The sequence below is a fragment of the Miniopterus schreibersii genome, assembly GCF_964146895.1.
Source record: "Miniopterus schreibersii genome assembly, chromosome: 22".
Lineage (NCBI taxonomy): Eukaryota > Metazoa > Chordata > Mammalia > Chiroptera > Miniopteridae > Miniopterus > Miniopterus schreibersii.
In genome coordinates, this window is record NC_138124.1 from 15,378,903 (window position 1) to 15,399,157 (window position 20,255).

The 20,255-nt window shown below is 52.9% G+C and overlaps 1 protein-coding gene across 1 annotated transcript; it reads right to left on the reverse strand.

Moving 5' to 3' along the window:
* Positions 1-313: 313 nt before the first annotated feature.
* Positions 314-14,455, reverse strand: TM6SF1 (transmembrane 6 superfamily member 1). The gene is made up of 10 exons (XM_081124481.1): positions 14,267-14,455; positions 10,465-10,568; positions 9,502-9,599; positions 8,774-8,877; positions 7,962-8,044; positions 6,656-6,777; positions 6,027-6,131; positions 4,814-4,906; positions 4,321-4,440; positions 314-1,179 (listed from the first exon to the last, which is right to left on the reverse strand). Exons 1-10 carry the CDS (start codon positions 14,356-14,358, stop codon positions 988-990), a joined length of 1,113 nt encoding a protein of 370 aa, XP_080980607.1. The 5' UTR covers positions 14,359-14,455; the 3' UTR covers positions 314-987.
* Positions 14,456-20,255: the final 5,800 nt, after the last annotated feature.

Below are 20,255 nucleotides of genomic sequence, written 5' to 3' on the forward strand. Positions count from 1 at the left end.
GTTTGAAGCATCGGGCCACCCAGGCCACAGCTTCAAGGAGGCAGCTGGGTTTCTTTCGTTCAGCAAACGCTGATTTTTCTTTACTGAACTATCCTCACTCACAGCTCTGGCTGTGGAGAGGTCATTAAAGATCGTAGGGGTGACAGTCCTGTTCTGTTCTTTTACAGGTCTCCTTAATTTTTAGTATTTTAATTTAATTTCAAATGAGTGACATTCCATTCATCAACAGCTCTCTTCGTTGCTGACACTGAAGTATAAGGGAGCATTAGCTGACGTTTTGAGTTGGGAACATCATAAATGAACCACAAAACTATGAAAAAGAAGTTTCACATTTAATAAGATCTGTCATCATAACAGGACAAAAATAATTTTATTAAAAATATACAGAAACACAACAGAAGGCTGTCCAGTGACCAGAGAAACAAGTGTTGCATTAAGGGTACCAATCAGGCTACCAATCTGTCCTTAGCCGTTTAAACGCAAAAAATTCTTAGTAAAAGCAGTTTTTTAAAAAACAGTAGTAAATCATACACTTCTCTTGGGAAAACATTTTTCAAGTAAATTTTAAAGTACTCTGACAATTTGCCTTTTCTCTCGATGTTGCTGATAGCGCCGGCATCTCGTATGCCAAAGGCCTCTCTGCCGGCTGCTGTGAGTCTTGATGCGCATACGCCGTGTTCGCTTTTGAATGGTTCTCCTTCCACGCTCACTGCTGTAGGAGCGAAGGTGTAATTTTTTCACACATTTAACACGTGCAAACAGAACACTGAGATAGGCAGTTGAGTTCATTCACAAAAAAATTCTGAATATATCCTTGAAACAAACTTTCAACAGCTTCAGCTTTCCTTAAAAAACGGACCCCCACAGTCCCACACGTAGCTCAGGTGCAGTACAGAAGGAGCGTGGGGGGGAGTGGGGCGGGACAGAGCCTTGGTGCGGGGGCGTCGCAGTCTGTCGTGGAGAGAAGAGCCCGGCGGGGCCACGACTTCACTCCGCTTTCTCACCCGCCTTTGTTTTCACGAAGAACTCGGGCCTGTAGATGCAGCGGCAGGCCAGGAGCTGAGGAAGCAGCCCGTAGGCTACGTTTACCGCCAGAAACAGGACTTTGGCTTCCTCGGGGACTCGGTAGATGTACGCAGTCCTGGCGTGAAGAGAGGCACCGATGTGGGAAAACTGGGCCTGTCGCGTTGGGGGAAAAAAGGAGAGGGTTAAGTGTGAACTTTGCATCCACTTGGACGCGCGATGAGTTCTGCCCGATTCGCTCAGACCGTGTTTGTGTGCCCTGAGAGACCGTTGGCGCTTCCAAACAGCCCACCGCCTAGGATGTTCCGTGGGTTCAGGGTCCGCCTCGACGCCGCTGTGCAAGTAGAGCGCACCCTCCTGACAGTGGCTCCGTCACAGCCGCCTCGGGACCCTCCCGGGGCCCTGGAGCAAACGCTAGTCCAGTTACCAGTCTCCCCCAACTCCCTGGAGCAAATGCTCAAAGCTGTTGATGATGTGTTTTTGTTGGTTGGTTTATTAATGTATTTGTTTCTTATGCAACTTTAAAGAAAAATAATAATGCCAAGGGTTGGTTTTGTAAGATGAGGTTATCTGTTTGCCAGCATGGGCAGGGCTGGGTTGGGGCTGCTCTACTGAACTAGAGCGGGCGACCCGGTCAAAGCCTCCGCCGGTGCCTCTGCTCGTTCAGAACCATATGGCAGACGGCGCCGCTTGGGCATTTCTTTATATTTTCTACAAGAACAGGGAAGACGGCATTGGAAAAGGCTCCTGTGGGAAGGATTCCTCAGGGTCCCTGTATCGTCGCAAAGTGCAACCCCAGGAGCCTGCATTTCCGCACCTCACTGAGGTTCCAGATGGACGTGAAACAGAACTGGGAACCTAAATAATCAGTAATAAGTGGTGGACTGTTCCTTGGGTCCCAAGTGAAGAGACAAAAGGTGTCACAACATAAAGGAGGCACAGGAATGACAATGAAAAGCTAATTTGCTTCAAATACGTGAGCGTTACTTGACATTTGCTTCCCTGTAAAATCCGTTTGTTCTGCTACGTGGCTGACAGATTCAGCGTGTCACTGGGCACCTGACTTTATTTACAAGGGAAGGACAAGCTTCCCTAAGCAGCGTGTGTACCGATTTGTATCAGTAACAGATGTTTTCACAAATCACTGATGAGTTCTGGGGACCTCGGGCACAGCGTCGCTACTCTCTGGAGACAGGTGTTGCCAAGGACACCTCTGCTCTGCCCTCCAGCGCCCCTCCCCAGGGGCAGACGCCCGACAGAACCATTTCATCTCTGGGCCGTGAGGACAGAAGACCCTGAGAGCAGCGGGCATGTGAGAGGCTGCTCCTGTGGACGCTGGGGGACATTGAACAGGAGCTTGTGTCCCCCTCCCCCCACTGTTTTTCCCTGGGGCCTATTTTGAATGACGGTTTGTCTGCATATATAACCAGATCTTGCCTTCTCTTCTAGAGGCCAGATTCGGACCCCGATTTTCAGAAATGTGGGTTTGGTGTCTCTTGTCTTTACAGACACTTGCGCTGTATGTACATCCCAAAAGCCACCACATGCGGGGACACGCCAGCCATCTCTGGAGAGAGTGGGTGACACAACCAGGCGTGCCACCTGCACCGGGAAACCCGCACAGCCTCAAGCTCTTGAGCACCTCGTGCAGCTAACACCTCAGTGCCGCCCACAGCCCATGGCAGCCACAGACCACCATCACGTGCTTAGGTCAGAGGGCAAGCCCCCCACGGGCAGGTTCTGTGTCTGATGTCTTTTGTCACACCTACTGCACTGATACAGCTCAGTAAACGTTCTACAACCGTGGTCTCTCGGCTGTCAAAATTACACATCAAGCTCTCCCACAGAGCATTCGCCGTTTTTGTACCTGTTTTATTTAGTGGGTCCTCTGCAGAATTACTTAATGAGAGGCAGATACTGTGATTGTCCTAATCAAGTGGTGTCTCTGTGTGAGAGAGGAGGCCTGAGGTCAGTTTTTTGTTTTTTGCAGTTTCCAGTACTGAGCATAGTTTAGATGGTGTGTTCATGTGGCCACACCTTGGCTGAATGAGCATCCGACCCTGCCTTCCGCCCAGCGCAGAGTCCAACACACAGGGTCCTGAGGTTTCTGGAAGATCTCAGTCTCCTCTGGGGAGGGTCTCCTTCCCTAGCACGTAGCTGAGAAGGGGCTGCACAGTGTCTCCTGGGTGATGTTCCCTCCTCAGGATGGGGCCTGATTATCAGGCTGGGGTCAGTGGCTCCGTGACCTCTGTTGTGAGCTAACAGGTGGCCCAGGGTCATAGATACAAGTCAGAGATCCCAGACATTTCCCCAGAATCCAGTGATGAGATCGAGCATCTAATAATTTGTCCTGTGCTTCATTCTAAATAATTTCTCATGTTTAATTGAGATGCAGTTTGATTTTTTTTTTCTTTTAAAATGGACAATTGGGGTACAAAATGAGGGAATAGCCCAGCCGGTGTGGCTCAGTGGTTGAGCATCAACCTATGATCCAGGAGGTCAGGGTTCGATTCCCGGTCAGGGCACAGGCCCGGGTTGCAGGCTCCTCGATCCCCAGCAGGGGGCGAGCAGGAGGCAGCCGATCAGTGACTCTCATCATTGATGTTTATATCTCTTCCTCCTCTCCCTTCAGTAAAGACATATTTAAGAAAGAATGAAAGAAAATGAGGCAATAAAGACAAAAGTTAAACTTCAGTAGCTCTGTTTTCTTATATTTATGGAGACAGCCTGGAAGGAGTGATCGAAAATCACATTCCTGGTTCCAGAAAAAAACAAAGTTTCCTGTGTCCACATAAATACAGGCAAAACCAGGTACGAACGTTGAGACAACAGCCAGGCTGTTTGGGCCGTCGCAGTGTCAGTAGCTAACCCAGAACCCTTCAGTCCGCAGGCCAACGCTCCAACCACTGAGCCAGGCCGGCTAGGGCTGAAATCTTAAATTGAGATAGACACCTTCAAGTTAATAGCTCTCAATTCTCTTCAGTGGCTGTGGCGTTGAAAGACTGGGAGATGTTATTATAAACGGCGATACCACCTGCTGGGTACGTGACATCGGACAAATCATGTAACCTCGCTGGGCCTCATCTGTGTAACTGGTGGAGCACCTGCCAGGTAGTTACTGTGAGATTTAAATAAAGTATGTATGTAGAACTGTCTAATAAAGAACTATAAAAAAAGGGGTGTGTGTGTCCAATTGCTATCTCCTACCCTAAAACACCAGGCAGACGTGTTTTTCAGATACTCAACCACGACAGCTGAATCCCCAGTAAACGTGCATCTGGAGCATGTTTCGAGTACCTGAGCAAGGCCTCCCGCGTGTACCAGCGTCACGTCTGCCATCCAGGAGCATCCAGGTACCACTAAGCCGTAAAGTGCCACCAGGAAATAAGGGACAGAATAGAAGAGGTACGCGAGCATCTGCGTTGAACAGAGAACCGTCATCAGCCAATCGGCCATTAACCCGTCGGAAGAACACACAACACCAACCCTTTCAACAATTTCAGTTTCTCATGTGGAACCACATGTTACCATCTTTACATTTTTAAAAATATGTTTTTACTGATTTCAGGGAGAGGGGGAGAGAGATAAACATCAATGATGAGTCATTGATCAGCTGCCTCCTGCATGCACCCCACTGGGGATTGAGGAGCCCCAAACCCAGTCATGTGGTTCATAGGGAATCGAACCATGACCTGGTTCATGGGTCGACACTCAGCCACGCCGGCTGAGCCCATGTTCCTACTCTTAAAGACAGAAAACAGAAAAATCTTAGGCTCTGGAACTACTTGACCTGGATTTTAGGATAAGCAGCAGGATCCTTCAGGTAGGGCTCTTGAAACTGCGTATAGAATCGGCAGAGCTCGGCTGGGCAGTCCAGAGCGATCTGGAAACAAATGAATCGTTACCAAGGTGCAGTGACAGCCGGCTCCTGTATTTGCTGACGAGGCTGCATATGCCAGGTTTAGTCACAGGCAACTTCGCCATGTAACAAAAACTATGTGTGGCAGGAGCTCCCCGGAAGCACAGGACCGTTCTGCACCGAGTCCAGCCCACTGTGATTTTGCAAGATTCAAAAATAGCCTCCTCTGTCCAGTGCCTCACAGTGTGCACGGCCTTAGGGTCCTCACGTCTGAAGCCACCTCCTGCATCCACTTTGAGAGCAGAGCAGGTTTAGTCCCAGCGCAGTGGACTGGAGTCCACTTAAGACACAAAGTATCTCTGGCGCCTTACTGGGTCCTTAAGACAGCTTCTCACGCTGAACCCAGCCAGCTGACCCCAAAACAATCCACTGCATCAGCTCACACTTGTCACTCTGCACCCCAACTGTCACGATGGCAGCAGGCTTAGAACAGTCGGTAACTGCCATCGAAGCTGAATATCATTTACCAGGACGTTGTGAAGGATCATTGGTTGATAAAAATTGTAACATCAGTCATTTATTGAGCAGCTACTATGTATCAGGCCCTCTACCTGTGTCTGATGTTGGTTATTTAATCTTTGAAACAATGCTACAAGCTAGCTCCTGTTTTCTTATAGAGGAAGAAACTAGGGTCAAAGAGGTTAAGGGACTTTTCCGAGGCCACAAGGCCACACAGGTGCTTAAGCGGCCAGGATTCCAGCTCCTTACTCTAGAAGCTCGTCAATCCCAATGCCCTACCCTTGAGAACACGTGGGTGCCCAAGGCCACAGTCTTATTGCCATCTTAAGCGATCACCCTTTGCCAAGATATTTAAATCAAATCAGAAATGTCAAAGGAACCAAAAGGAGGACACTCTGGTGGCTACTTTTTCAAGTGCCCTAAAATAAGGGAGGAAAGATATTTCTGGGTAGAGCTTGATCTCAGGACCTGTAGGAGGCAGCATGGAGCAGCCCAGGATGGACCGGTGTGGGTAGGAGAGCGGCAGGACACAGGCCCAGCCCTCCAGGGTCTGATGGGAGGAATGTTTTTTTGTTAGTGTGCTAGGAAGTCTGGTATATGTGGGACGTTGATCTGTTCTGCTTACCAGGCCTCTGAACAGGCTAAATGCAGTTGCCAGGAGGAGACATATGACCAACATACAGTCCAATGGTCTTCTCAGCAGGTCCTTCGCCTGGACTTCTTGAACAACCTAAAATAGAGTTTGTAACCAGTGGGCAGGTCCAGAATGCACCCCCAGAGAAGAACCTGAGACCTCCAAAGAGAATTCCGAAGATGCACAATTCCTATCACAAACCAACCAGCCATGTAACGTCAAGAAAATCATTTTCCCCTTCAAGGCTCAGTTTCCTCTGTGTAATGGGCAGATGGGGTCACGTGATCTTGGAGGGCCCTTCTCACTGTGAGACCATTTTTTTTTTTCTTGAAATAACTTTTTTTGTGATTGTAAATATAAGGCATGCTCGTTTCAGAAATAAACCGTAGCCCTAGTCTGTTTGGCTCAGTGGTTAGAGTGTCAGCCTGCAGAATGAAGTGTCCCGGGTTCTATTCTGGCCACCGGCTGCAGGCTCCATTCCCGGCCCTGGTCTGGGGCACATATGGGAGGCAACCCATCAATGCGTCCCTCTCACATTGATATTTCCCTCCCTCCCTCTCACTGAATGCAATGGAAAAAGTATCCTCTGTGAGAATAAATAAATATAAAATAAAAATCACCTTGGAGGGATAATGATAATTTTCTGACGGCTGATGGTAAATTCGGAAACCAGCCCAAACAGGAAGACATGTGTAGGGTATGCTTAAGAAAAACGCAGGGCAAACCCGTGTCCCGAACTTCCCTGTTTAGATAAAAAGAGAGAAAGCGAAAGTCAAAAGTTTGCCGAAAGTGTATATAAACACAAGTGGCATTTAGGATACCCCTCCAGCACCCCCCATCTCAGGTCATCTAAAATCTCACTATGGACCAGATTATTTATTGATTTCAAAGAGAGAGGGAGGAAATGGGGGAGAGAGAGAGAGAAACATCAGTGATGAGAGTCACTGATCAGCTTCCTCCTGCACGCCCCCTGCTGGGGATCAAGAATCATGTGTCCTGACCAGGGATCGAACCACGGTCTTGGGGATCATGGGTCAATGCTCAGCCACTGAGCCATGCCAGCCAGGCCAGGCAATATTTTTAACAAGAAAAACCAGATCAACTCAAGCTGTTAGGTGTTTAACAGCACGTCCCACCTACAGTGTCTTTAAGGCGTATTTACTAAAATATCCTGGTCTCTCGCAACACGTAAGTAACCTCACATTAGCTATAAAGAGTCTTAACTTTCAAGCACATTTTTCAAGTTACCATAGAATGTGAGTTATACACAGCGTGAGGCAAAAGTAGGTTTACAGTTATTTGTATGGAAAATAACACAGTGATTGCCTGGCTCGCGTGGTTCAGTGGTCGAGCATCAACCTAGGATCCAGGAGATCTCGGTTCGATTCCCGGTCAGGGCACAGGCCCGGGGTACAGGCTCCTCGATCCCCAGTAGGGGGCGTGCATGAGGCAGCCGATCAATGACTCATCATTGATGTTTCTCTCTGAAATCAATAAAAAAAATATGTATTTTTTAAAAAGAGTAACAGTGATGAACAAATAATACGAGAATAAACTGTTTCTCGTATTTATAACTGTAAACCTGATTTCGCCCCGCTCTGTATATTACAAAAGTTATAAGAAGTATTTGCACCTGGAACGTAGCCACAGACACAATACTTGCCCCGTCCAGACCCCTCTAGAGGTCAGGAATCACTGATATTTAAATTGCCTAGTTGTTGAATCAACGTACCCGTCTGAAAACTGCCCAGAGGCATTTCGCCAGGTTTAAGGTTAAGGAGGGGAAAAATCATTCCGGCAAAACAGCTCTTTCGGTCAGCTCAATATTTCTTTGTTCTGTTACAACCAAAACAGCTTCTCCATTTAAAAAACAATCCCCATTGTTTCAGAAAAGGAAAGTGAATTTTAAGATTAAAAGTTTCTTACCTACAATGTTTCCTGGCACAAAAACAACCATGCTCATCATAATGGATCCCACCCAGTACAGGCCAATGTTTCTGTAACTTTCCCTGTGACGAAAAAAAGTCTCGGCTTAGGATAATTCGTGAAAGATGACTCAAGGTGTTACCTTGATTCTAACTGGAAAAGCACGGGCATTGGAACCTTCTGGAGAGTCACAAATCGGACACAAGGAGCCCTGGTGGGGACACTCCGTTTCCATGTGTGACACAGTGGAACCCTCTCTGTGTCCTGAGCAGGGACTGCACTTGCCGCCCTGACCTGCAGACCGCAACACCCTCGCCGCCTTGTGAACCGAGAAAGGAGACTCGCAAGCGAAAGGAAACTGGGTCCGTTTCTCAGATTCTCAAGTTTCTCAAGTACGAGTCATGGGCTGTGAAGTGGATTCTTCCTGGCGTCCCAGGATTCTGGCCACAGCCCCCGAAAGGTGGAGAAGATAGTGACATACACCCCTAATCTTCAAGCTCCTCCAATGGATGTCCCCAAAAGGAGGGTCTTGGAAAGGAACAGAGGGGTTCCCTTCCGAACTGTGTGTTTCCTGCCCTTTCCTGCACCTAAGCCAAACCCTAGAGACCCATTGGGTGACTGTCGCCAGGGGGCAGGTAGGAGTCTCCTGTCCCGTGGGTGCTAACAGAGCTGCGGGACACGTAAAGCCAGGTCTGACCCATCTCCATCGAGCAGCCTTCGTGTCCGTGGACGCCTGTCTGTGTTGATGCCTCTGTGTCCCCCTTACATACCCGCTCGTCGGTTGCTAAGGTGGCAGAGGTGAGGTGACTTACTCCCATGCGATGGCTGCCACCATCACCAGGTACATCAGGTAGTGAGCAGAGCCGTCCCAGTAGCAGACCATGTGCCCATACGCAGTGTTCAGGTACGGTTCGCCCTGGCGGAAGCATTGAAAGGAAGCCCAGTTTACATGCGACTCGAGACACCCACTCGAGCACCTGCAGTGCAGGTAAAACCGAACAGAACTGATCTGTGCGAATCCTCAATTCATTTAAAGTATCTTATTTACGCCCGGCTGGCGTGGCCCAGCGGTTGAGCATTGACCTAGGATCCAGGAGATCTCAGTTCGATTCCCGGTCAGGGCACAGGCCCGGGGTGCAGGCTCCTTGATCCCCAGCAGGGAGCGAGCAGGAGGCAGCCGATCAGTGACTCTCATCATTGATGTTTCTCTCTCTCTCCCTCTCCCTTCCTCTCTCTGAAATCAGTGAAAAACACATTTTTTTTTAAAAAGTATCTCATTTCCATTAAATACAAGTTCTGGAGGAGGGCAATGGGCCTGTTGTGAGATGGGCGTTGCTGAGCGTACACACTGCTGAGAACTGTGTCCCCATTTCCCAGGCACATAGCGGCCTCTGTCCCCAGCAGTGAATGACACATCACGAGTCACCCCTGCTCCACCAGGTGAAAGGGTTTCGTCTCCAAGCAAAGTGGCTCGGGTGGGTGGGTGGGTGGGTGGCCGGCCCTCGGGCTTCAGCCTCGAGATGGCGGGGCCGTGCCATACCTCTCTCAGGTAGTGCGTCATGAACCCGTCGATGACTCCATCCTGCTCCAGTCCTATGATGAGGTTCACCACGCTGGTAAACCCGAAAACCGCGTACACTAGGGCAGAGAGCAGCGGGTTACCCAGAGTGGCTCGGGGGACAGTGGCCACGGGCTGGCATTCGACAGCAGCAGTGGACCGTTGTAATGCTCTCCGGACAACCCCGCGGACGCAGTCGACAGGGACGGACAGAACACACCTCCCCCCTAACACTCGGAAGGACCTTTTCCTGAGCCGTGGATCTGACATCACTGCCCACCTGCGCCCACCGAGGGGACATCTGCTGAGGGGTAAGAATGACAAACTCACCCACTGGCTCTGCCCCACCCTCCACTCCCCACACCTGCCCCCCACCTGGGCAAAGCCTGTAACCCAGCAGCCAAAAGGTAACGATAACCGCCAGGTTTAAACTAATGACTCGGAAGAGATGATTCATCTCGGTGGTCACCAGGCAGCCCAACCCCCACCAACCTGCAGACCCACCACGAGCAAGGAAAATAAACCCTTATAGCCACGGCAAGGAGACAACCTAAATGTCCATCAACAGGAATGAACCCTGTGTGTGCTTATATTATATACTGTATAAAACATATTCTTTAGCCATAAAAAACAATTTTTTTAAATGAAGGAAACCCTGCCATTTGCAACAACATGGCTGGGATCCTGGCAGAAGGACGCCCCTCCGCTCCTCACGCCTTGTCCCAGTGCACTCTGACCTCCAGCTGGGAGAGGGTGGGACCCGCAGCCCGGGGCAGGCCCTAGCTCGGAGGAGAGGGCCGTGTCATCCTGAAATACTCCTCCAGTTCCCGCCACTGTACCCTCGGGCTTGGCGTATCCACAGCCACGGAGGAAACGGGGTGGAGGCCACCCTGCTGAGCTAATCGGTGGACACGGTGGTTTCCCCGGCCGCGGGGACAGACGTACCGTAGAACAGCGGGTCCCGGGGTGGTTTTCTTTTGACGAGTAATCGAGCCAACAGAGCTACCAGCAGCAGGATGAGGGCAGCAACCCCTACAATTGTCCAGAAGCTGCAAGGGCCAGAACAGGGAGGTGGTCACTTATCAAAATAAACACATTGGGGCCAGAACTTCCTGGCCGATGAATGCGGTGGCTCCCAGCTCTGCCTCTGCCTGCGGCTCGACCCCTGTGCAGGGGACTACGTCTATTTACAGCACTGTGGCCCCTTGGGGCCTCCCCCTGTGACTTTTGGGGACCGGAGCCACCAGGTCCTCGCTCTCCTGTCAGCCGGCCCCCCTGCCCAGGGGAAGTGTCTGAGCGGCTGCCACCTCTGCTCCTCCAACCCTCGCTTCCCAGTGGCTGGCAGGCCACCTCCCTCGGTGCTCCAGGAGGCAAGCCGGAGTCACTGTCACGCACACCTTCCAGGGGCACGAGGAAGGAGAGTCACTTAATCAAAGGTGCCAGAGGGCCCTGCCGGCGTGGCTCAGTGGTTGAGCATCGGCCTAGAATCCAGGAGATCGCAGTTCGATTCCCGGTCAGGGCACATGCCCGGGGTGCAGGCTCCTCGATCCCCAGCAGGGGGCGAGCAGGAGGCAGCTGATCAATGACTCTCATCATTGATGTTTCTCTCTCTCCCTCTCCCTTCCTCTCTCTGAAATCAGTAAAGACTTTTTTTTTTTTTTTTTTTTTTAAATGGTACCAGAGGATGAGGCCAATCTCAGGAGGGGAGGAGTCTGGGTCAGACCTGAGACCAGAAGGAAGTCAGCCACTTCCACACCCAGGGCCAGCTGGCCCACTGGCCAGCGTCCAGCCCCATACCCGGAAAGCAGAGGCGAGGCAAGGCCAGGCACAGCCCCTGGACCTTCTCATGGGAAAAGGTAGGGCACCCGGCAGGCCAGGCGCCAAGGCCCCTCCTCAGCAGGCGGCTGGAGGCCGAGAGGTTTGGTGGACACAGCAGTCAAGAGACCTTATATCCTAGCCCTGGCCAGTTTGGCTCAGTGTTTACAGCGTTGGCCTGCAAACTGAAGGGTCCTGGGTTCAATTCCGGCCAAGGGCAGGTACCTTGGTTGCAGGCTCAATCCCCAGCCCCGGTTGGGGTACATGCAGGAGGCAACCAATCGATGTGTCTCTCTCACATCCGTATTTCTCTCTCTCTCTCTCTCACTCTGTCCCTTCCACACTCTCTCTGAAAAGCAATGGAAAAAACATCCTGGGGTGAAGATTAAAAAATAACAATAATAAAGAGACCTAGATTCTAGTCACTACTCTGCCAGGGCCTAACTGTGACCTTGGGGACAACGCCACGGCCTCTCTATCCCTGCTCCTCCCGAGGACCTCGGCGGACGCCGGTGGTGGCACCATCACACAGCTGGCTCTTGTCTGGAGCAGGGAGAAATGACCCGTGTGAACTGGTGCAGGGCATCCTCTGCTCTCCCCTCAGGAGCAGGAACACGGACGAGAGAGAAACTGGGGCAGCAGGCCATCCGTGTCTCCCGGGGACAGCCGTGCGCAGGACCTGCCGGCTCAGAGTCCAGCAAGGGCTGGAATGCGGAGCGCCCGGGGGAAGGGCTTCGACCAACCCAAGGGTGGAAAGGTGGTTGGTCTTGGGGTGAGGGGTGGGGGTGGGCAGAGGTTACTGATGCTTCTCGGAGAACAGACACCTGAGAGGGGCCGTGTGGGTGAGTGTGAGAGAGGGAGAGACCCCATCTCTTTCCTGGCCCCTCGACCTAAATCTGCTTTTTCTGTTTGTCAGGCTTTCGTAAAAGGTCTGGTGGGAAGGAATTAGCTTTGACTAACCCCAACCTAACTGAATGCCTACCATGCACAAGGCCCTGCGCCAGGCAGGACAACGGGAAGGTGAGCTGTGGCCGGGAAGGAGAGTTCTGAGGCGCAATGGGTGCGGGGGGCGGGGAGGGACTGGGGGGGACGGTTGGAGGAGGGAGAGATCACACCTGTTGGAGGGAGTGTCTGCGAGGTGCAGCTGCAACAGTCAGGGAGGGGGCGGGGAGGGAAGGAGACCAGCACGGGCGTGTGGCGTGGCTGCCCTGGGAGGGCAGGGCACTGGGGCAGGGGAGCCCCCAAGGGAGGCTCTGCGGGGATCAGAGAGGGCCAGTGCCAGGGCACACTGCAAGGAGGGAGCAGATGCTAGCCCGGCCCCAGGACTTCCGGGGAAGGGGACGGTGGGAGGGAGGGAGTGGAGGAAGAATGGGAGGGGTCCAAGGCCCCCGGGGCTCGAACCCGCAGGAGGGTGGTAAGAGTGATGGGACCATAGCTGCGGGGCCCAGCAGTGTGCTCAGTAATACACGTGCTGGGTCAATGCCATCACCGCCCTGTCAGGGCCAACACCTCAGGGTCACCCTCAGATCCTCTGCTGGCTACGCCAACCCTTCACCAGGCCACCGAGCCTCTCCCTGCAGAACGTCCCCACCACCGACCATGTCGCTCTCCCTGTTCCTCTACCTGGAAGGCTCTGTCCTCAGATGTTCCTGTGGCCACGTCCTGCAGCTCAAGGGTCACCTCCTCCAAGAAGCCCTCCCAGACTACCAGTTCCCTTCCCAGTCACTCACTCGTGTTGTTTGTTCATAGCTATAACCCCAACACTTAGAACAGCGCCAGGTATACTACTAGTAGGTACTGGATAGATATCCGTCGAATCTCTTTAAATGCCACTGTAGGAGTGCAGGGTCCCCCCCCCCCCATGCCCTGTAGTCACAGACATGGGGCATTCACTCCCCAGAGTTGCGTGGTCCAGGAGATGTGCCCCTAGACTGGGTCAGACCAAGGGTGGTCGCCGCCGGTGCCGAGGGGCCACTCAGGATGGACGGGGTGCCATCTGGATACGGGAGGCAGCAAGCGGTGGGCCCGGGAAGGGCAGAGGAGGAAGTCAGGGCCCTGCGGGCAGACACTTCTCCGCAGCCCGAAGGTCTGGGGGGGGTTTGCAGCCTATGGTCTGATGCAATTTCCTCGGCACCAACTGCTGTGGGTAACGGACCAGGTTACTTCCTCCTACCTCCTACCGCAGCGAAAAGAACAGCAGCTGGCACGGAGCCTGGCATCGTCCCCACCGCCCGGCAGGCCTGCGGCTGCAGGTGCTGGGCCACTGGACCCGGGGCCCTCGCTGAGGACTGAGGGTCAGGGCTCTGAACCGGCCCCTGTGCGCCACCTTCAGCCGCCCCACCCATTTCCTTAGAGGCGCGGGCACAGCCCTGCTCCCGATGCCACCCGGCCTCTGTGGGTCCCCACAGTGGGGTGCAAGTGCAGGCCATTGCACAGACCAGAAAACTGAGGCCAGGCCACACCCTCCGTGCCAAAAGGCAGGCCTAGAACCCAGGTCTCTGTCCCTGGTTCGGGGCTAGCTGCTGCTGGTCACTCCGGACAGTTTCTAAAATTAATAAGGAGCCTGTGTGCGTCCAAACATGGGAACAACGCTCCCTGCGAGACGCAGCCAAACAAGGCAGGAGCTGGGCGAAGGCGCCCCGCGCGCGGCCCTGGGTGTCCTGCGCCCCCGCCCCCGGCTCCTCAAGGGCAGGGCACGGCCTTACCGGCCACCGTGACCGGGCACCGCGCTGGCACCGCGCGGGCCCCTGCGCTTGGCTCAGCCCCGTGCCAAATGGCCAGGACCCCAGGACCCGGCCGGCAGGCGGGACCCCGGGCGCCCCCCCCTCCCCCGGAGGCTCAGCCGCCTCGGAGAAGTTGCCGGGGCGCCGCGTCCCCCGCCCCCCGCCCGCGCCCCGCGCCGCCCCGCGCCCGCCCCGCACCGCCCACTCACTGGTGCTGGGCCGCCAGGTGGTTGAAGACGTAGGTGACCGGGATGGCCGACAGGGACAGCACGAAGACCCCGGTGGCCGCGGACGCGCTCATCCCTGCGCGCCCTTCACCGCATCTCGCGCGGGCGCCCCGCCCCTGCTTCCGGCTGCGCCGCGCGCGGGCCCCGCGGCCGAGCTCTCCGTGCGCCCCGCGCCCCGCGCCGCGCTCACAGCGCCCCCCCCGCCTGCCCGCGGCCGAGCTCTCCGTGCGCCCCGCGCCCCGCGCCGCGCTCACAGCGCCCCCCCGCCCGCCCGCGGCCGAGCTCTCCGTGCGCCCCGCGCGCAGCGCCCGCGCAGACCCAGGGGGCGCCCTCGCTCCGGGTCCTCCGGCCCGGGGGTGGCGACAGAGCGCGGCCGGGGGACAGGTGCCGGCGGCACGTGTGCGCTGCGCGCCCGCTGGGGGCGGGGCCAGGACGGGGGCGGGGCGGGGCGGGGGTGGGGGGTCAGAGCCGGAGAGGCAGCACCCACATCCACGTGGGGAACCCTCGCCCAGAGTCGGGAAGAGACGGGTGACCCCGAAACCCAGGCACAGGCTCAACTGCGACCCAGCCCAGAAGTGTGGCCCCTGGACCCGAGCGTCCCCTCCGTTGGCATCTCCCCTCTTTCTGTCCGGAGGGGTCCAGGGGAGCCGCAGAGGGCTCCAGGCAGAAGTGTATCGGGGAGCGTGTCGCCTGACGGACTTCAGGGTGTTTGCTCCCCTTGGAAATGCTGGGTGTCTGTCGTGCAGGAGCGCAGATGGCAGGAGAAGCTGGAGAGGGCATCAGGGGCTCCCCCTTAGAGGACTCCGGGGGGCAAGAGAGCATTTAAGGGTGTGATGGGGAGGAGAGGCTGATGTAGCATCTTTTTGGGTTTTTTTCCCTACCCAGGAGGGTATTTTTTCCATTGCTTTTCAGAGGGAGTGGAAGGGAGGGAGGGAGAGAGAGAAACATGGATGTGAGAGAGACACAGCCAGGGGTTGCCTCCTCGGGGCTGGGGATCGAACCTGCAACCGAGGTACGTGCCCTTGTCCGGAATCGAACTCAGGACCCTTCAGTCCCCAGGCTGATGCTCTAACCACTGAGCCAAACCGGCTGGGGCCAGACCAGTAATGATGATTACGTCCCCGCTGGCTTGGAAAAGGGTCAGATATGACTTAAAACACAAGGCATTCGGACAATAAAGTTGTTTGATTTTCCTTTTTCCCCCCAAGAGCCTCAATCTTCCCAGAAGCAAAAATAGAAACATGGAAGTCCACACCCGCCGGAGAAAGACAGTAGCTCTTGGTGGTGACAGTTCAAAAAATAACCGAGTTATTAGGAATTAAGGGCCTGTTTCCGCCATGCCTGTTTTCGCCACCGAGAGGAAGTGAAAGAGGGACTTCAGGGTACTTGCCACTGGGAAATAGGAACCAAGAAAGAATGCTGCTGGGCAAGGGCAGTGGCGCACAGTAGGGCTGTTCCGCGAGAGTGGAGTGGAAGCAGCCCCCAAGTCACTCTAGCCCCCCATCCACGGCTCTCTCTCTTCCCCTCTTCTTTCCTGCCCTGTAAGCCTCCCGGCGAAGGTTGTGTCTGTGTTTTTAGGAAAAGCTGCACCCCCTCGGTGAACGTGCCAGGGGCCATCAGACCTACGGATCTGTGGGGCGCGTACAGGGACAGAACAAGTGACCTGAGAATGCCCAGGGCGAGGACCGTGTGCCTCGGTGGGTAGGTCACTAGGATCCTGTCCGGAGAGGGGACCGCAGAATGACCCGTGTTCTCAAAGAAACACGAAGCAGCTCTAAACGTTAGGTTGCATCCACACTGGGGTTCTCTTGTGTGACCACGAGCGCCCTGACTAGGGCCGCAGCTGTTAACGGGTATTTTTGGGTGGTGATGGCTGGGCGGCTGGGTGCCTGGCACCGAACACAGGCTCTCAATGGATGTTAAAGAGAGAAAAAAAGAGAGAGAGAGGAAGCAAGCAAGGTGGGTTTTAAAAGTAAAAAAAGGGAAGTAGAAAGAGAGAGAAAGAGGAAGTCTGCCAGAAAGTGATAAAGAAACGAAAGGAGAGGTACAGTCAGCACGCAAAATGCTGGAGACAAGGTCCCTGGCAGCTGCTACCCAGGGTCTGTGCCATTGTCCTGGGTTTCCTAGCAACCAAAGCAAGAGGGAAACACAATCAGCGGTCACGTTCACAGTGCGCATAAGATAAACACGGATCAGACGCCCAGAAGAATTCTCCCATGGGCCCTTGGCGAGGGAACACGGTGTCATATGGCGCGGCCCCGGCACCATTTCCTGCAGTAAACATGGGATCTGATTCTGAACAGTTGCCTCTCAGGGCAGCCTCCGTGCAGGTGACTGGCTTAGTGCCCAGAGCCCCTCGGCACACTCACGAAGCCACAGGAGTGTCACAGAAGTGAGCGTGGTTCAGAGATCAGTGTTACGATATGTTGGGTGTGTGTGTGTGGCAGAGGTGGAACCTACCTTCCCGGCAAGCACACCGTCACCTCCAGTCCAAGCCCAGGACAGACATGGCCGTGGAGATGGGACATCAGCTCGGAGGCCTCCTCCACGGGACACACCAATAGGGTCCTTCTCGAATGCCAGCTTGAACCTACCTGCCCGCTCTGATCAAAGGGTATTGATGGATGCCCTCCGGTCAATGCCCTCTGAATATTATTTCATAGAATAATGTTTTGGTACAAATGAGGCAAGGGGGAGTTTGGAATCACAGTGGCTGGCAAGAGAGGAGAAATATTCTGTGTCCAGGACAGAACATTATGATGTGACAGGCAGACCAAGGGAGGGTAAATGGACATTCTTGCATGAAAAGGCTGAGAGCACCAGGGCAAGGGCTAGATTCAAACCCAAGGTGGCTGCAGTGTTCACATCGCACCCCCCCCCCCCCAGGTTAAACAGGAAGACCTCTTCCTATGTTAGAGTTTGGGTTAGACAGAGCTGATTGGAGGGAAGACTGAGGGGTTTCCTTGACACATCCCCTCTCTAGGTGCTTTTCAACCTCTGATTCAAGAGTTAACGCAAGAGCCCGGCCAGTGGTGCTCAGCGGTTGAGCATCAACCTATGATCCAGGAGATTGCGGTTCGATTCCCGGTCAGGGCACAGGCCCAGGGTGCAGGCTCCTCGATCCCCAGTAGGGGGCGAGCAGGAGGCAGCTCATCATTGATGTTTCTCTCTGCCTCTCCCTCTCGCTGAAATCAATAAAAAATATATATATATATTTTAGAAAAGAGTTAACGGAAGAATAGGTAGCATAATTAACTGGCCAGGAAGTGTATTTAAAAAAAAAAAAAAAAGGAAGGAAGGTAACAGTGAAATGATAGAAAGAGGCAGTCAGGGGATCACCAGCCAGCAGCCCAAGTCCGAGGGGTCCGTGGAGTGAGAGCCAAAGGCAGACTATTGTTGTTGAGGAGAGAAGGTGCTGTGACAGGAAGGAGGGAGGAAGGGGGACACTCAGAGGCTGACACGGGGTGGAGGGTGTCTTTTCATCTCGGGGAAATAGTTACGTACTTGTGGGTACCAAGTAAAGGTGCAAGTAGAAATGGAGAAGTTGAAGTCACCAGAAAAAGAGAGAGAGAGACAGGCCGATACAACCGAAAGGCAACGAACTCAGAGCAAAGGTGGAAAAATTAGCCGTGAAAAGAAGGGAAATTTCTGAGGCGGCTGGGAGGAGAGCAAGCCGACCTACTTATAAGCTGGGTTGATCTAGTTTCTGTGGCTGGGAAATGAGCAGAGATGGACGAAATGAAATGAAATGTGTTCGCCTCACCGGCCGGGTCTATATTTACTTCCCCGTAACCGGAGAGGCAGCATATTCTGGGTATGTGGGCTCTGAAACCTCAAGCCTGCTGCCTTGAATTTCACTTCTGGCCCCGACACGCTTTTTCGTGGAAGGTCATATTTATAAATCACGGCAACTGTGCTCGGTCCCCATGGCTGGCTTCAGAGATCCGGAACACGTGGGCCGCATCGTTTCAGCTCTTTAATGTCCCTGGAACCCTAGTAAGATTTTTATGACAACAGCCTTGATGATGTCTGCTAAACTGTGCTAATTATCATTATTTGATCTTATCCTTGATCTCATCAAAATAATAGGCGGGGCGGCAAATAATAAAAGTACAGCGGTGACTTTGGGTGCTGGGCACACAATGCAATATACAGATCACGTATCATACAAATGTGCACTTGCCCGGCCGGCGTGGCTCAGCGGTTGAGCCTCGACCTAGGATCCAGGAGATTGAGGTTCGATTCCCAGTCAGGGCACATGCCCGGGTTATGGGCCCCTTGAACCCCAGCAGGAGGTGTGCAGAAGGCAGCCAATCAGTGACTCTCAATATTGATGTCTCTCTCTCTCTCTCTCTCTCTCTCTCTCTCTCTCTCTGAAATCAATAAAAAAACATATAAAAAGGGAAAAAAGAAATGTACACTTGAAACCTATGTGACCCTATTAACCTATGTCACCCCCAATAAATCTGATAAAATCAAGCACATAAAATAAAAGTACAACTGGACAGTTAAAACGAAGGAAAAATTGCAACTGTGATAAAAACGTGAGAGCTCTTTAGCCTCCATAGTGATGACAAGTGTAAATTTGAAAAATGGGGCGTCCCTCTATTAAATAACCCAAAGCAAAGTGAAATTATTAAGTCTGTGCAGGGTAGACGTTAGGAAAATAGTTAATGCAGAATGACCAGGGAATGAATATTTAAACGGGTTCAGTTCTTCGAATAACTGCGACCATTTATTGAGCATTACTCCCTGTGTTGTAATTAATCGAGGTTGTAATGTGTGTTCCTCTGATCTTCATTTAACCCTCCGAGGGAGATGGGGTCACTGTAATCATTCCCTGTTTTCCAAATACAGAAACTGGGGCACAGCCTGCTTGAAGAAAATTGCCCAAGGTCATGAGGAAAGTCAAGTGGCCAAGCTGGGATTCGAAAACCAGACGGATTGATTGCAAAGCCCTGCTCTTAACTACTAGTGGTTTACCAGCAGTTTTCCAACGTCTTCGGACTCGGGGTGCCCCTCTCTCTGTTTGCTTTTTAATTTCTGGAGCCAAACCTCTAGGGAAGGCTTCTGAGAAACTCTCGACCCGCAGGAGGGAGGGAGTTGTTGGTTTTTAGGGCTTAGGTCAGACACATCTATCTGCAGCGTGTTAATGCTCAGTTGGGAACAGGTCAAGTGTGGGAAGAAAAAAAAAAAAAAGCCCTGTGGGCTCAGAGACCTTAGAGATAAGACTGCCCATGTGTTGGTTTAAGATTTAAGATTTCCAAGAAGTCTTCCCCTGGAGCTCAAACTCGGGTCAGGGCCACAATCGCAGCCTTATGAGGAGAGGGTGTCATCTCACAGCTCATCGGTCTCTGCTGGACACGTGAGTCTTTTTCTGCCTTTAGCCTCTTGACCTTAGCTTCTATTTATACCTACAATACTCATCCTTTCAAACTGGAGGGTAACCCGATAGCAGCTACATTTTCATGCGCTCCTGAAATTTAAAAAAAAAAAAATCCTAAGGGCGTAATAATTGCCTTTTATTTATTTTAAATGTCTTCTCTTTCTTTGGCATTAACATAGTTTCCAAAGGAGAGCTCTTCCCCCACCGTTCTCCTGCCTGCCTTTTCTAGAGCTGCACTAAATGTGGTGTTTTTTTTTTTTTTTTTTTTTTTTGCCAATAGATCTGTTTTTTCTAAGTCCTCACATTCGTTCTAATTATAAACCAGGACACATGGTAACGTAGACGACTTTCCTAGGCTGCGTTCCAAAAAGCAATGACAAGCAGAGAAAGGAGAGAGAGAGGGAGAGACCCCCACTAAGTCAGCCGAATTTAGTCTAGGGTATTGCAAACCGCCTTGGCTGCTGCATTTCTTATTTATTTTTTTTCTAAATCTCCCGAATAAGTTTCATTTCTAGCTGCGCGGGTCATCATGGGTCTGTCCCGTCCCCCCCCCCCCCGTTTTTATTAGCTCCTTTGGTGCGAGCG

Excerpts from the sequence above, each read along its gene's own strand:
- TM6SF1 (XM_081124481.1), bottom strand. The coding sequence starts at position 14,358 with ATGAGCGCGTCCGCGGCCACCGGGGTCTTCGTGCTGTCCCTGTCGGCC. Across the intron at positions 8,045-8,773 it reads GTGGCAGCCATCGCATGGGA|GGAAAGTTACAGAAACATTG; the intron begins GTAAGTCACCTC and ends TTTTCGTCACAG. Across the intron at positions 4,441-4,813 it reads CTGCTTATCCTAAAATCCAG|ATGCTCGCGTACCTCTTCTA; the intron begins GTCAAGTAGTTC and ends TGTTCAACGCAG.